The sequence below is a fragment of the Equus caballus genome, chromosome 17, assembly GCF_041296265.1.
Source record: "Equus caballus isolate H_3958 breed thoroughbred chromosome 17, TB-T2T, whole genome shotgun sequence".
In the NCBI taxonomy this organism is placed as follows: Eukaryota; Metazoa; Chordata; class Mammalia; order Perissodactyla; family Equidae; genus Equus; species Equus caballus.
The window spans coordinates 89,688,545-89,705,506 of NC_091700.1; the positions used below are offsets into that span (position 1 = coordinate 89,688,545).

At 35.1% G+C, this 16,962-nt stretch overlaps 1 protein-coding gene across 8 annotated transcripts in view; it reads left to right on the forward strand.

Annotated features, from left to right (window-relative positions):
* The window catches only part of PCCA (propionyl-CoA carboxylase subunit alpha), a 416,667-nt gene that overhangs the window by 147,465 nt on the left and 252,240 nt on the right, over window positions 1-16,962 (forward strand). For all 8 annotated transcript variants that reach the window (XR_011428069.1, XM_023621782.2, XM_070240419.1 and 5 more), the window contains exon 9: window positions 16,192-16,270. Coding sequence is in view for 7 of the 8 variants with exons in the window: in XM_023621782.2 (XP_023477550.1) it covers window positions 16,192-16,270 (79 nt within the window). In the remaining variant the exon portion in view is untranslated. The remainder of the gene's footprint in view (window positions 1-16,191; window positions 16,271-16,962) is intronic.

Genomic DNA, 16,962 nt, shown 5'->3' on the forward strand with positions numbered 1-16,962 from the left:
TTGAGATTGGATGTAATATAAATTTAGATATACATAGTTGAATACATCTTATTAAAATGAAGGACATACATGATTAAGATGAAGATATCATATTTGACAAGGCTCTTCAAGTTTTCACCTTTTCCTAAGATTTAAATATCAATTTAGTAATCTTACTAGGAAAGAGAACATAGAATGTGAGAAATTAGAACTGAATATTCTAAATTGGAATCAAAGGTAAAGTGAAGGACATTTTAAAGACAGTTTACTTGACTGTTTTAGGTGTAATTGTTCTGGGGCAGTGCTTCTCAACTTTTTATTTTCGAAAGTATTCCTGGTGCTCATGACAACTGTTGTATTTTCAATATCTGCTAATTAGGAAAATACATGAGGGCATACTGTTATCATAGGTTAGCACTGCTATTAAACAACTTTACAATTTTGTTAATCAAGTTAGTTTTTGTAAAACATTTGACTGAAATTTGTGGATATGTGAGAGAAATTAGAAAATGCTTGGTAATCAGGAATTCACAGCATCTTCTTGCATTCCCACACTAGGATAGGGCCAAGCTTTTCTGCATGCTACATTAACATTTCTTTAGTCCTGTTTTCTCATTAAGATTGATTATTCAGAGTTATTTCATACATTTGGAGAGCATTTGATTTATCAGTTTGCATAGTTGTGATATGTAGAAATATCTTATTGGTCTGAAAGTAACCTCTTGCATGACTAAATATATTCTGTGCAGTAGGAGCAGTCTAGCTTAGCAGTTCTTTAGTTATTTTAAAAGCTGTTTGGCTTGTTGCACCTCTGTTGGATTGGCTAAATTATTTGGGTTTGGCTCATTGTTAAGTGTGTTTTGTTGTTTATTTGTTTTGCAAACATTTTTCTTACCGATATAGGTCATGGACTTTTAAGATCAGGCACTAGAAAATCTTACTTTATCTGACTACAACATCTCTTCATTAATCATTTCTTCAGACTCCCTCAGTGTTTTCAAAAAGCGTGTCAGTACTTCCCAGGAAGATTTGCTAGATTGCTGAAAACTTGGAGTACATGGAACTGATTTGTGGTTTATTTCTCTGAGAAAATCAAAAGTTTCTGTGGTTTGAAACCACTGGCATTCCTGATAGCCTAAGAGGCATGTGGCATACCTGCTAGCTTTTGAGGAGACTTTCCTAAAATAATTTCATTGTATTCTATTGCATACTTTTAGATTTCAGAAGTCGTTTTTCCTAGTTCTTGTTTGATAGTAGTGTTTTATCTACATAGTAGGATATAATAATACTATTCTCACGATAGTATCTACATAAAAAGGACAGAATATTTGGAGGAATTTGGAGAAATAAGAAGGGATTAGGAGAAAATCCTGAATAACATTGGCATGCCACATTGTGAATTATGAATCTTCAACTCTTGAGCATTTCCTTTGTGTAAAGGGCAGGCTGCAGATTCCTTGCTTGCTTTCATGCCGTGTCTTCTAAATTTTTAAAAATAATCTGTGACCTTTAAAACAACCAGTTAATGATGATATACTCTGACCAGTTCTCATCACTTGGCTTTCCTCCCTTAATATTTTAATTCTGTGCTTCACCCGCTTTCCAGTGTTTTACTACTGAATTTACCTAATTCAATCTAAGGTTCTTTTCTTTCTATTTGGGCACATCTTTTATGACTTCTTCCTCTTCCCTATCTTTCTTCTTATTCTTCCCTAATTACTCCTTCTCATTTCTGGAATAAATGATGGCAATCATGGCAAGTAAGTATAAGAGTGCTTGTGTTTTGCTTATGCTGAAAGAAAGGGAAGCCATAAAATTCGAGGTGAAATAAAACATAATAACTAGGGTCATCAGTTTTATAAAGCTTTTGGAATTTCCCTGAAAACACTTTCTTGAATCACCACGGAAACGTCCCATAAAATCTTTTCCCTCAGTGCTAGCTTCTAAAATAAATGAAATTACATATTATTAGAATCCCTTGGTTTTCGGTATTGTTTCATGATTCATCAGTTTTGTTTTCTACTAATTTTATTGAGAACATCACATTTAAACTACATTATGATTTCAATGGACCTTTGTGAGTTTGTCTAAGAGGTGAATTCAACAATGATTCCATGGGAAAATATGTTCCTAGTTCTAAACAACTGAATTATAACTAAACCTTTGAACCTATCTATTTGTAAGTTGTGGATTGACCACGTGTCATACTTATTCATGTTTTACTTCTTTCTGTGTTACATGGTGAAAATGAAATTGATTATTTTTTATGTGATTTTCTCCTCTCGTGTCTCTACTTCTCTTCTGGAAACAGGAGTCTTTGCTGCCCAAGGAGGAAACTGACTGCCTTAGCAGTGACGAATTAGGTGTCTTTTACATAACAGTGGCTCTTGTTTACGGAGCATTTCTTCCATGTAGTGGGTGCTTTGTGAATGTTATTTCTCATGCTAATTCTTGGGTTAATTATTTTCATTTACATTTAAGAAACTAAGGATTAGATATGGTAAGTTATTTGCTCAAGGTCACAGAGCTACTGAGTGGTGGGCCTGCTTTAAATTTAGGTTCATTTAGCTCCAAAGACCATGGATTTTTCATTATACTTTGGCTAAACTAATGAGATTAGAGAATGAGAGCTAAAATTTGAGTCACCACTTTGTGTAAAATACTGTAAGGCACTTAAGAATGTTATATGTGGAATTAAAGAAACACCCTTTTATCCTTGATGGGGTGAGAGACAGTTAAGACTTAATATGTAACCTCTGTGTACTTATTTTTTGGTCTTCCTTGTCTCCCTCATTCTCACTCCTGATTTTTCCCTTTGACCTCTCTAGGTTTAGAGATACAGGGCTATTGATCCCCAGTTTCTCTTTAACCCCAGAGATAGACAACGGTAATCAGGGAGCTTGATTTGCATTAAAGGTTGATCTTTTCATGGGATCAAAGGTCCTTAATACAATCAAGCCAAAACTGATTCTTAAAAGGAAAAGAAATAGTAAATCTGAAACCTGTTCTTTAACAACTTGCAGATTATTCTGATTCTTTTCTTTTCTTTTGCTAGTCTTTCTCACAATCACAGATCATGCCCAATTTAAATAAAATTTTTTGGATCCTCAGGTCCACCATTCTCCACAACTCCTTCTCCCACAGTTTCTACATCTCAGTAAATGTCACTCCATTCTCTCAGTGGCTAAAGCTGAAACCTAAAATCTATCCTGGTGTCTTTTTCCTTGTTATTCTAGTATACTCCATCAGTAGATACAGTCAGTTCTTCATTCAGAATATCTCCCATATTCACTACTTAACCATCTTTACTCCTAGCACTCTCCTCTAAACTACCATTGTCCTTCCAGGAACAATAGTTTCTCTGCTTCTTTTCTTAAACAGTTAAAAGCTGTTCTTCACGTAGCCGTCAGTGTGATATTTTAAAACTGGTAAGGACACATCCCATCACATCCTACCCCACCCCTGCTTTAAACCCTGGTTTAGTGGTTTTCTGTTGCACTTAGGTAAAATCAAAATTCCTTACCCTGACTACAAATCCAAATGATTTGCCACCTGCCTTTCTCTCCAATCTCATTTCCTTGCCTATCCTTCAGTCACGCTGGCTTTCTTGAACACACCAAACTTCAGGGCCTTAGAATAAGATTTTTTGGAGACAGGGGAGAGAAGGGAAGCCTGGAATACCTTAGCTGATAGCTTCACATAGATGGCTCCATGTAGCCTTTCATTTCTTTGCTTAAATATCATGTCTTCAAGAGAAGACACTCTAATATTGTCATTCAGTCATTCTATCTTACAACAGTATTCTAAATCTCTGCGTAGTACTCATGACTTTTGGATTTTTTTTTCATGTTCGTTGACTTTTTCCTCAGTATATTACTTTGAAAAATTTCAATCAGACAACATATTGAGAGAATTTTACAGTGTGTACCTATATACCCAACACCAAGATTTCACTTTTACTAAACTTGTGTTATCACTTATCTATCCATTTGTTAATCCATCTTAATTTTGGTACATTTCAGAGTACATTGCAGATATCAGTATGCATCCCACTACATACTTTAAATTACACGTGATTAACTGCATTCAATATTTGTATACAATTATGTTATTTTGAGGTGAAATTTGTATACAGTAACGTGAACAAATCTTAAGTCTGTATTTGCTGATTGATATATGCATACGTCTGTGTAACCCAAAACCCCAGCAAGATACTGAACATTAATTACTGTCACTCCAGAGAGCTCCCTCATGCTCTTTCCAACTCAGTCGTCATCCCTGACGTCCAGAGGCAACCTGTTCTAAATTTTTATGCTAAAGATTAGATCTTTTTGAATTGAGATAAAATTTAAATACTATAAAAGTGTACAAAGTGTACAATTCAGTGGTTTTTAGTATATTGACAAAGTTGTACAGCCATCACCACTGTCTAATTCCAGAACATTTTCATTACCCCTAAAAGAAATCCTATATCCATTAGTATTCACTTCTTATCCCTCTAGCCCCTGGCAACCACTAATTTACTTTCTGTCCCTATGGGTTTACCTATTCTGGGTATTTCATATAAAAGGAATCATACAATGTGCGACCTTTTGTGTCTGATTTCTTGCACTTAGAGTTTTCAGAATTCATCCATGTTTTACCATGTATCAGTACTTCATTCCTTTTTATGACTGAATAATATTCCATTGTATATATATACCACATTTTGTTTATCATTCACCTGCGGATGGACATTTGAGTTGTTTTAACCTTTTGACTATTGTAAATAGGGCTGCTATGAACATGAGCATACATGTGTTTGTTTGGGTACTTGTTTTCAGTTCTTTTAGGTATATATTTAGTTGTGGAATTGCTGGGTTATATGGTAAATCTGTGTTTAAATTTTGAGGAATCTCCCAAACTCTTTTCTATAGTGGCTGAACCATTTTACCTTCCCATCAGGAATGTATGAGGGTTCCAGTTTCTTCACATCCTCGCCAACACTTATTTTCTGTTTTTTAAATTTTTTTTATTTTTTAAATATTATGGCTATCCTAGTGTATGTGAAATGATATCTCTCTGTGGCAGATGTTGGCAGAATGGATAAAAACGATGATCCAACTATTTGCTGTCTGTAAGAAACTCACTTTAGTTCCAGAGACAGAAATAGATTGAAAGTGAAAGGATGGTAAAAGATATTCCATGCAAATAGTAACCAAAAGAAAGTTGGGGCAGCTGTACTAACATCAGACAAGATAGACTTTAAGTCTAAAACTGTTACAAGAGACAAAGACATTATATATTGATTATTATAAATGTATTGACTATTATAAACATATATGCACCATGCAGCAAAGACCCAAAATATATGAAGTAAACATTGACAGAATTGAAAGGAGAAATATTTCTACTATAATAATTGGAGACTTCAATACCACACTGTAAATAATAGATAGAACGTCCATAGACAGGATCAATAAGGAAATAGAGATCTGGAACAACACTATAAACCAATTTGACCTTATAGATATAAATAGAACACTCTACCCAACAATAGAAGAATATACATTTTTCTCAAGTAACTATTTGTTAAAAGAAAGAGTGAAAGAGTGAATGTTTGTTATAAAGAATTTTTTAAGGAAAGGAGAAAATAATATCAAACTGGTGCAGTGTCTCATGAAGTGTGTTCTTTGTCCTGCAGTATTCCCATGGAAATACCTCCCTGCCCCTTTTATTGAAGTATCTTGATGGATTGCCTTTTTCTTAAAATAGTGTGGGATTCCCTACATTAAATAAATTCTGTTTATCTTTGCAAAGGATTGTTTTATGTTCATTTGGTTACTGTTTATAGTAAAAATGACCATGGATTAGTTTTCTTTGTATTTTTAGTACTTAAGACAATGTTCCTCACATAATATATATTCAGTAAGTGGTTATTCAGTGAATGAATCCATGAGTTTAAAAATGAATTAACTAATTGCACATTTTAAAGTTTCTTTCCACAATGTTTATAGATTATACTTTGACAGTAATTTTCTCTCTGTTTTTCCTTAATCTCCAATTTTATAATGGAGATACCTGGGAAGAACAGGAATATTAAGTAAGCCATGATGATCTGTCAACAAATAGATAATTTTTAAAAAATCTAGGATTATTCAGGTAAATTTAGTATGTGCTTATTAATGACTCCTACTCTGAAGTTCTTGCAGGCTATTCTTGGATTCATTAGGCTGGACTAATGGAAGTTTTTAGGAATCTTAAGATTCAAATGTATGAGAGTCTTCTGCTGAGCCTTATTGCCTTCACACTAACCTGTGACAGTGATGTCTTACATTCTTCGCAATTTAGGCTCTCCCATGTGTTTCTTCTTGATGTTGGTCTTCTAACTGCCTCGGCCTCTGTCTCTGATTAGTGTATAGGGACTTTGGTTGTCCTTTCTTCTGTGCCCTGTCTGTTTTCCCTTACCTATTCCTCCCATCTTTCTTTTCACATGGTTTAACATTAAAAAAAGAAAAAAAAGCTGCTCGTGTTTTTTTTATATGGAAGAATGATATTCCTACTTAGGAGGGATAAAAATACTTGGCCAAGCCCTGCAATCTTTTATTTCCTCTATTTATTTCATGCTGCTTAGAAAATGTTTTGCATGTGGTATATGACTCTGTGGTTAAAGATATGTTGAAGAAACCTTTGAAAAAATATTGTAATTTATACCTTCTGATCAAGAGGTCAAACGTACCTATTAGAATGTTCAAATCTCGTAGTGACGTTTTTGGCTATTTGATCAATTTTTGAAAGAATAGGTTTCCAAATTTTCCCTTGCTTGTCAGGTTTTGCCTATGAATATTCTCAAGATAAGTTAATAAATAATATAACAGTTCAACATGTGTCTTCTTGGCTAATTTTACTTTTTATCAAAATGTAGTGACTTTCTTTTTGCTTTCAAATCTGATTTTATATGATCTTAATATGCCTAAACTAGCTTACTTTGGTCTTTTCCTTGTATGTTGCTCTGTCTTTTCAACCAACCAGTGAACTGCTGTTTTAGGTGTATCTCTTGTAAGTATATGGACTGATGTTGGTTTTTCTTTTTCTAATTAGATTGGCCGTGTCTTTTAACCAGAGAGTTTTAGTCCATGTACATTTATTGTATTTACAATAATTTGAATTTTTTATATTGTATGCTTTTTATTTTTGCTGGTTCCATTTTTTTTTATTCTATTTTTGCTAGTTTCTTGGCTTCTTTTTTTATTTTTTTTGAGGAAGATTAGTCCTCAGCTAACATCTGCTGCCAAACCTCCCCCTTTTTGCTGAGGAAGATTGGCCCTGAGCTAACATCTGTACCCATCTTCCTCCACTTTATATGTGCGATGCCTGCCACAGCTTGGCCTGATGAACAGTGCTTAGGTCTGTGCCTGGGATCTGAACCGGCGAACCTCACGCTGCCAAAGTGTAGCATGTGAACTCAACAGCTACGCCACTGGGCTGGCCCCCAGGAGCTCTGTGTATTTTAGATACAAGTCCTTCATCAGATAGGTATTTTGAAAATATTTTCTCCTACCCTATAACTTGGGCTTACATTCTCTTAAGAGTATTTTGTAGCAGAGCAGAAGTGTTTAATTTTTTTGTTTCTTTTGAGGAAGATTAGCCCTGAGCTAACATCTGAAGCCAGTCCTCCTCTTTTTGCTGAGGATGACTGGCTCTAAGCTAACATCCATGCCCTTCTTCCTCTACTTTATATGTGGGATGCCTGCCACAGGATGGCTTGACCAGCGGGGTGTAGGTCCGGACCTGGGATCCGAACTGGCAAACCCTGGGCGGCCAGAGCAGACCCTGCAAACTTAACTGCTGTGCCACCGGGCCTACCCTGGAAGTGTTTAATTTTAGTAAAGTCCACTTTATCAGTGTTTTTCTTTTATGGATTGTGCTTTTGATGTTGTATGTAAAAACTCGTCACCAAAAGCAAGGTCACCTAGATTTTCTCCTATTTATCTTCTAGACATTTTATTGTTTTGTATTGTATATTTAGGTTTAGGAACCACTTTGAGTTATCTTTTATGAAAAGTCTAAGGACTGTGTCCAGGTTCTTTTTTTTTTTTTTTTTTTTGGGTGAGGAAGTTTGCCCTCAGCTAACATCCGTTGCCAATCCTCCTCTTTTTTTTTCCCTTGAGGAGGATTGTCACTGAGCTAACATCTGTGCCAGTCTTCCTCTACTTTGTATGTATCAGCCTCCACAGCATGGCTGATGAGTGGAGTAGTTCCACACCCAGGATCTGAGCCTGTGAACCCTGGGCTGCCAGAGCAGAACTTGAACCACCCGGCCGCAGGGCCGGCCCCCAGATTCATTTTTTTTGCATGTGGATGTCCAGTTGTTCTAGTACTGTTTGTTACAGAGACTATCCTTTCTCCATTGAATTGCTTTTGCTCCGCTGTCAAAGATCAGTTGACTATATTTCTGTAGGTCTGTATCCAGGCCCTCTATTCTATCCCATTGATTAATTTGTCTGTTCTTTTATCAATACCATGCTGACTTGATTACTCTAGCTTTATAACAAGTCTTGAAGTTGGTTAATGTCAGTCTTTCAAACTTGTTGTTCTCCTTTAATATTGTGTTGGCCATTCCGGGCCTTTTGTTTTTCTAGATAAATGTTAAAATTAGTTGGTTGATATTCACAAAATAACTTCCTGGGATTTTTTTAAAGATTTTATTTTATTCTTTTCCGTTTTCTCCCCAAAGCCCCCCAGTACATAGTTGTACATTCTTTGTTGTGGGTCCTTCTAGTTGTGGCATGTGGGACGCTGCCTCAGCATGGTTTGATGAGCAGTGCCATGTCCGTGCCCAGGATTCGAACCAATGAAACACTGGGCCACCTGCAGCGGAGCCTGTGAACTTAACCACTTGGCCACGGGGCCAGCCCCTACTTCCTGGGATTTTGATTGGGATTGCATTGAATCTATAGATCAAGTTGGAGAGAATTGTTATCTTAACAATATCAAGTCTTCCTATCCATGCACGTGGAATATTTCTCCGTTTATTTAGATCTTCCTTAATTTCAGTAATCACAATTTCAGTTTTCCTCATATAGATACTTTGCATATTTTGTTAGATTTATGCCTAAGTATTTTATTTTTTTGGTGCTAATGTAAATGATAATTTGTTTTAAATTTCAAATTCCAGGTTTTCATTGCTAGTATATAGGAATGCAATTAACTTTTTTTTCCCCTGAGGAGGATTCACCCTGAACTAACATCTGTTGCCAATCTTCCTCTTTTTGCTTGAGGGAAATTCGCCTTTAGCTAACATCTGTACCAGTCTTCCTCTATTTTGTATGTGGGTCGCTGCCATAGCATGGCCACTGATGAGTAGTGTAGGTCTGTTCCCGTGAACTGAACCTGGGCCACTGAAGAAGGGTTTCCTGAACTTAACCACTAGGCCATGGGACCAGCCCTTAAATTAACTATTTTATGTTATCATTGTATCCTGCAATCTTGCTATAATCGCTTATTATAGTTCTAGAAGATTTTTTTTGGTGGTGATGGTTGATTCTTTGAGGTTTTCTTTGTACACAATCATATTACCTGCTAGTGAAGAGTTTTATTTCTTCCTTCCCAATTTGTTTGCCTTTTTCTTGTCTTATTGCATAAGCAAGGCCCTGTGCTAGGATGTTGAATAGGAGTGGTCAGAGGGAATATCTTTGCATTGTTCTTGATCTTAAGGAGTAAGCATCTGGATTCTCACCATTACTTAGCTGAAGGTTTTTTGGTAGATGTTCTTTATGAAGTCTAAGAAGTTTCCTTCCGTTCTTAGTTTGCTGAACTCAGTGGTTGGATTTTGTCAAATCCTTTTTCTGTATCTGCTGATATGTCATATAGTTTTTCTTCTGTAGCCTGTTGATGTGATGAGTTGCATTAATTGGTTTATTAATGTAGAACCAGCCTTGCATACCTGGAATAAATCCCTCTTGGTCATGGTGTATAATTCTTTCTATACATTGTTGGATTTTTTTCCTTTCAGTCATTTTACTTTTATACCTAGGAATTCCATTTTTAATTTTTTATATTTTCTATCTCTCTTCTCTTTATGATCATTTTTCCTTTAAATCCTTTCCCATACTTACAATATTTGTAGTAGCTATAATTTGTAATAGCTGTTTTAAGGTTTTTCGTTTCTGGGTTTGTTTCTGTTGACAGTTTTTCTTCTGTTGTGGTTCACATTTTGCCTCTTCAGATGTCTCTTAATTTTTGATTGGACTGTAAACATTTTGAATGTTATATTATGTGTTTGGATTTTGTTATTTTTATTTAAAAGATGTTAAAGTTTATTTTGTTTGTTAGATAAGTTAATTGATGTTCAGATTAATACCTTCCAGGCTTATTTTTTTAAAGCTTTCTTAGGGCAAGTCTAGCATAGCCTTTTCTGGTATTCTGATTCAACGTGTATGTTAGGCATCTCTCTCTGCCTTACATACTTCCTATACTAGAGTTCATAATTTCTATTTCATTATACGTTTATGGTTCTTTCTTAGTACAATGTAAACCCTTAGTGTTTTAGGCAGGAGAGAGAGGTGATCTTATAATATATTTTAAAAGAATCTTTGACCGCTGTGTAGTTTGATGGGACCAACTATAGTGCAGGGAGTTCTGTTAGGAGGCTATTACAGGAGTCCTATGAAGAGGTGATGGTAGTTTCTGTGAGTGTGGTGATAATGGGGATAAAGAAAAGTGGAAAAATTGGATTTTTAATAAAGACTTTATAAGAGTTGCATACCATCCAGCAGTTGTATTCCTAGACATATTCTCCAGGAATCTCTTACACAGGATTGCAAGCAACACATAGAAAAATATTCATAGGAGTATTGTATGTATAAATCTGATTGTCTAGTCATAGTAGAATGGATAATGCTTCTGTATGCTTATGCAGTGAAATATGTTACAGCAGGGAAAATAAATGATTTGCAATTACTGAGATTATTAATGAATACGTTTACTTACTATTATTTTGCATGCTATTCTCCAGGCGCTCTTAGCCACTGGGGGAACAACAGTGAGGAAAGGCAAAAAACTACGTCTTCATTTTTTTAAACTCATCTTGCTACAAACAATGTAGAAATTACTTAGAGCAAGAATCATTAATGTTTATTATTACCATTGGGTAGACTATTGTTTGAGGATAGGATATTCACAGTTTCCAAGTGTCAACCTAAAGATTATTTGCTAGTTACAAACAGAAAATGACATATATTTTATGAGGAAATTTAATAGATGCCATCTTACTCAAGTAATCAAACCTAACTTCATCAGCAAAAGGACAAATGGATGTTTTAAGAATGAGAGTACAAAGTCAGCTATGTAGTATTTTTAAAAAATTTGTATTCTGAATCCAATAATGAGGAGACAATCAGGTAAATTCAAATTGTGGAATATTCTATACAACCACCACCTTGGATTTTTCAAAAATATCACTTTCATAATAAAATCCCTCAAAGCAAAAAGGTAAGTTAAGTATTTTACATTAAAGGAGAGTAAAGGAATATAACGAATGCAATGCATAATGGTTGATTTTCCTGTAATTATAATGCACGGCCTTCATCTGGGGATTTCCTTCCTGTCTGTTGTGAATTTTTTTCCCCCTGGTTCTTTTGTTTTAGCTTTTGAGATCACGTTATCAGAGCCTCTTTTGTCCATCTAGAAGACTGTCTTACTCTCTGAAATAGCTTTCTTTCCTTTTTCCTTTGAACCTTTCTTTTAGGAAATACAGGCCTTTTAATTAATTATAAGTGTTTCCTAACTCTTTTTAAAAGAGGCCAAAAAAGAAAAAAAAATCACACCTTCTCTTTAAGCCTTGAGAGATTTCTGATTAGCACCACCAAATTAGGAACAGGACATTTCCCAAGACTTACTTCGCTTTTCCCTTCTTGTTAAGTTTTCCTTCTCCATTAGTCATTATATTCTATGAATTTTAATTCAAGAAACTGTAGGTGGAAAAGCTACATAAAATTCTTTATTATATGACTCTTTGGACTATTGCATCATGAAGGTGTCGTTTCATCAGCCTTTAAGTTGCCAGGTTATTTCACCACGTATAGGGGCAGGTTTTGCTTGAAGGGGGAGGTCATTTATTGTGTCTTGTGCATATCAACATGGTGCTATCAGTTGATCAAAAAAAAAATGAGTTCTTTTAGTTTTGGAATCCATAAGTAAACAAGAAAGCGCCTAAGCTCCTGGAGTCTTCCTTCATTCCTTTAGCATCCATATCCAAACTATCAGCAAGTCATGCTGACTCTACCTCTAAGACAGACTTCAAGTCTTTGTCTTTGCTTCTACCAGCCAAGTCTAGGTTACAGCTCTCGTTACCCTGGGCCACTGCAAAAGCTTCCTAATCAATCTCCTTGTTCCCATCTTTGCCCTTTTATAATTCATACCTTGCAGAACAGCCAAAATGATCTTAAAAAATGCTATGTTAGGTCACTGCCTTCTCCTATATAACCTTTCCAACTTGTTCCTTCTGTCAGGAATATTCCTTCCTCATTGATTTTCAGAGGGCTAGCTCTAGTTCATTCAGGTCTCAGTTTAAATATCTGTTTTTTCGGAGAAGGCTTTTCAAGGAAAAGTAGCCCTAATCATTCTCAATCACATCTCTGTTGTTTTATTATAGCACTTATCACAGCCCTACCTGTTATATATGTTAGGATATGTATAATATATATGTGTATGTATATTTAGGTGTATGTATATTTATATATAATTCTCTGCTAGATAGTAAGTGCCACGAGAGCAGATAACTTTCTGAATTGTTTATCTTTGTATCCTCCCAAGCCAGATCAGTGTTTGGCATGTGGTATTTATTCAGTATATGTTTTTGAGTTCATGAATGACAACTTGTTGGTAGAGCTAGAAAGAGGATCTCTGCTGTATGGTTGAAAGGGATATGCTGGATTGCTGGAAGGAAAGGAAACCAGTTAAGATGTCATCCCATAGTTAAACCTGCCCTTGTAGATTGAGTATAGAGAAGTAAGAATAGAAACCTTTAGTACTTTGGTAACCTATATTTTCTTAAATATTTAATTTTTTTCTTGCATAATATTTAGTAGATTTCATTTTGGAAGCACTGTGCAGAAGGGAAATAAGAAATAGAGACTTTTTGCTGGTGGAGTTGGAGGAGTGTTGTAGGAGAGTCGCATGTCTCTGGGCTGGGAGGGGGAGGTCAGGTGGTGGAGGAGGCGTCCAATGAGAGGAGGGTAAAGATAAGGAAGAACTTGCCAACAGTACCAGGACTGAGTTGTTTTTTTTTTTTTTTTCAAGTAATCTTTTTATACTAAGAGATTCATCTCCTTTTGAAAACCTTGGAGAATTTTGTTTTATTATGATAAGGGAGGTGGTTCTGTTTCAAACATGTCAACTGAGGAATATAAAGTTAAAGAAATGCATCATAGACAAAAGAACAGAAGAGTAAGTACTCTAATGGATAAAAAAAAAAGTGTGAGAGAACATTAGTAGAAATTTCATGTCCAGACTCTAGCTAAGGTGAGGGGTAGCGATAACTGTGAACTTGATCATTTCTGGTTTTTCTGGGAATGTCAGCTTTTGACTGAATCCTTTTTTTCCTTTTTCTTCCAACTCCTGGCACCCCATGACTTACCCTAATTAGAACCGCAGAGATTCAATAAGAAAGTAGGGATGAGGGACTGGACTTTTTGATATTATTTAACATCACTTGTGTGGAATATTCTTTTTCTCCTCTTCAAATGGCTAGGTCTTGTTTATTCAAGGCATGGTGACAGCATAAAAATATGCACTGTCTGAAATTTAGTGATTTATTTGGCATAAGTAGGAAACCTTGGCATGAGTGCAAAACCTTAACCTTTATATTATTTCCACTTATAGCTCAAAAATTAGATTGAGTTAGTGACTATAATATCACTAACTTTTGCCAGTTTCTCCCTCCCTCCCAAATGTTTTGTATTTGGCTTGTTAGATTTTTGTCAGGGAATCTTGCCTTTCTGGATTAGACGTATTCACAGGTTGAATGCTGCTTTGCCTTCTTTGGGGGGACCATATTGTAATTGCCTTTTTATATATTGCCCTATTGTCTAACAGCTCCTCACTTTCTCTGAACAAGTAATAATTTCTTGTTGACAAGTTATTTTATGTGTTTTATTTCCCCATCTAGTTCCTTGTGACCAAGCACGATTTCCCAATCTTATTTCAAACCTCACAAATCACTGCATAGTTTGTGGTCCATAGTAAATGACTAAGATGAGATTAAACTAGAATAGAATAACTGTAAATTTCCTAATCCTCAGATGGAACTGAAAATAGTAGAGATATGGGATGTGGATATTATACCTCTTGTGGTTTCCTATTTACATGGATAAATAGTTTGTGATGGTGAATTGCTTACATGGCTTTTTGGGGGGCGGGTATGGATCCATTTGTTTAAAACAAGACCTTATGTTGTTGTGAAAAAGATTTCTCAGGCATGCCAGTTTCTAATTTTCAGATATTGTTTCTTCACTGCTCAAAAGCAGGCTAATTCTTCTTTATTGATTTCAATCTAATTCCTTTATATGACACTCATTGTGAGGCTATAGCATTGAATGAGACGAGCACCATTCTTGTTACTCTTATGCAGGGTCTGTACTATGCAAAAGTAGATAGCATACTTTGCCCCCAGTTGATGTTTTCAGTTGTCTTTTCCTCTGCCATCCTACAGATACTTTATACTTCAGATGAATTGTTTTGGTCATTTCTTAAACTTGTCCCATGCTTCCCTGCCTGCTTTATTTCTGCTGTTCCTGCCTAAAGTGTTCCAATCCAACTCATCCTTCATATCCTCCTATAATGGCCCTTTCTATAATATGCTTTTCTTAATCCCTTTTCTCTTGCCTTCCTATGATCCTTTTCTCTTCTGAATTCCCAGTGGTAGAATTATTTGGGTACTGTCCCTCTTTCTTCCTAGATTATAAGGCTCACAATGTGAAAACAGTATGCTAGTTTTTCTTCTCCTTACTGCGCTTATAAAGCATTATTTTTAAAATGCTATCTTACGTGAATCTATCCCACATAAACACAACCAACATCAGAATTTTTAAAATTGAATTAATTATGAAACACTTAGGAAGCAAGTGGCATTTTAACTAAGTTGAAGTTAAGAGTGATGTTTTGTGGTTCAAGGGTCAAAGGTCTGTGACATTTAGCCCTCTCTTTCCTTTTCCTCTAAGATCCTATAGCTAGAGTTTAGTGCTATTAGAGCATCACAGTCCAGGAAGAGTCCTTTATGGGCTCACTGACCTCTCCTTTATTCAGAAAAGATCGTAAACAAGTGGTCTCAGAGATGAGTATCTTCACCTTCTTTTCAGAAAACCTCTAAACACGGAGACTACAGCTTTTCTTGATAAATCATTATAGATGACTCATGCTGTCAAAAATTTTACTGTATAAAAGCTAATCTGAATACTCAGTCCTATTAACTAATGGCAGTTTTATGATTTTATTTTCTTTTATAAAATTTTAGCCGGAAATGTCCTTTGTTTTGAATCTTACTTTATATTTTCATAATATTCACTAGTCTAGGCATTTCCTGTTGAATGAATGGAATAGTGCAATACCTTCTCCATTGATATCAGTGAAAGCTGGATCTTCTGCTTCAGCCTGTGATATAATAACCATGGCTTAATTTTTCCCCAAACCATCATGTCGATTCTTGCTGATAAAGCTGCAGAGGGTCCCTGTGACTTTTCAGTTGAAAATACCTCAAGTACCTGTAAATCATTACTTTTGAAAGAAGGGAGTTTAATTTGTTATGTGTACAAACAGCAGTTTTGGGAAATCTTAAGTGTGCATGTGTGTGTATGAGTGTGTGTGTGTGCATGTGTGTTTCCTTAATGCTATATGAGTTGCTTCTTATGTCTTTGGTTAGTCAATACTTTTCTACTCCTATTTTTGGAATCCACCGTCAAATAACTTATGTTTTCTTAGCTTTTTATTTCACTACTGGGGAAAATGTTATATTTATTGATACAAATAGTCTTTTTTCTTTTAAAATGATCACACTCTCATTTAAAAAAAAATGTAAGATCATTACACTGGTGTTATTTTCCTAACTCTAAAGAAAGGAACTTTTAAATAAATTAGTTATTGTCTTCTGCGTTATTGAACATGTGGTCAGTTGTCATGTTCACGCATCCAAATGATCAAAGTCTGAACTTCTGTCTAATTCTTCCCTGCTGTTAGGCTACCCTGTCATGATCAAGGCCTCAGCAGGTGGTGGTGGGAAAGGCATGCGAATCGCTTGGGATGACGAAGAGACCAGGTGAGATGCTGTCCAAAATATACTTTTGATGAAAATTGCAGTTACTAGAGTGTTATTAAACTGACAAGTAAACAGATACCGAAAGTATAATAGAATAACTACAATAAACATCTAATTTTTACTCTTTTACATGGGGAAGAACTCGAAATTATGCATAAAATGTTCTTATTTATATTTTGATGGTGATTATCCTATTATAGAAAGATTTTTACTTTCTTAAATAGTGACAAAGGATTTTTTTTTGTTTTTACAGTGTATTTTAAAAAGTTACAACTGCGATTCTATTTTCTAGGTAAAAATTACTAACATTTGGCTGTAGAATTCTGAATGCAAAGATTTGAACCAAATATATTTAAAAGCAGTCAGAATTTCATTTGTTTATGTATTACTCAGTATGTACTTGCTTGTCTTTGCTTGTTTAAAAAAGTAGTGAAATACTTTGATAATTTTATAGTGTGAAATATATTTCCTTTTGAATTTGAAATTACTGTATGTCCTTTATATGCAGTGTACTCTATTGTAAATTTAGAATACTTTCTTATTAGTGGTTTCAGAAATCAAAAGTAATTTTTAAAACAAAGTTTAAAAAACCCAATGCATTGATGACATTATGGTGATTAGAAAATAACTTTTTGAAAAACTACCTAGTACGAACAGGTTTCAGGGACTCTATTCAGATTTGTATTCTTATT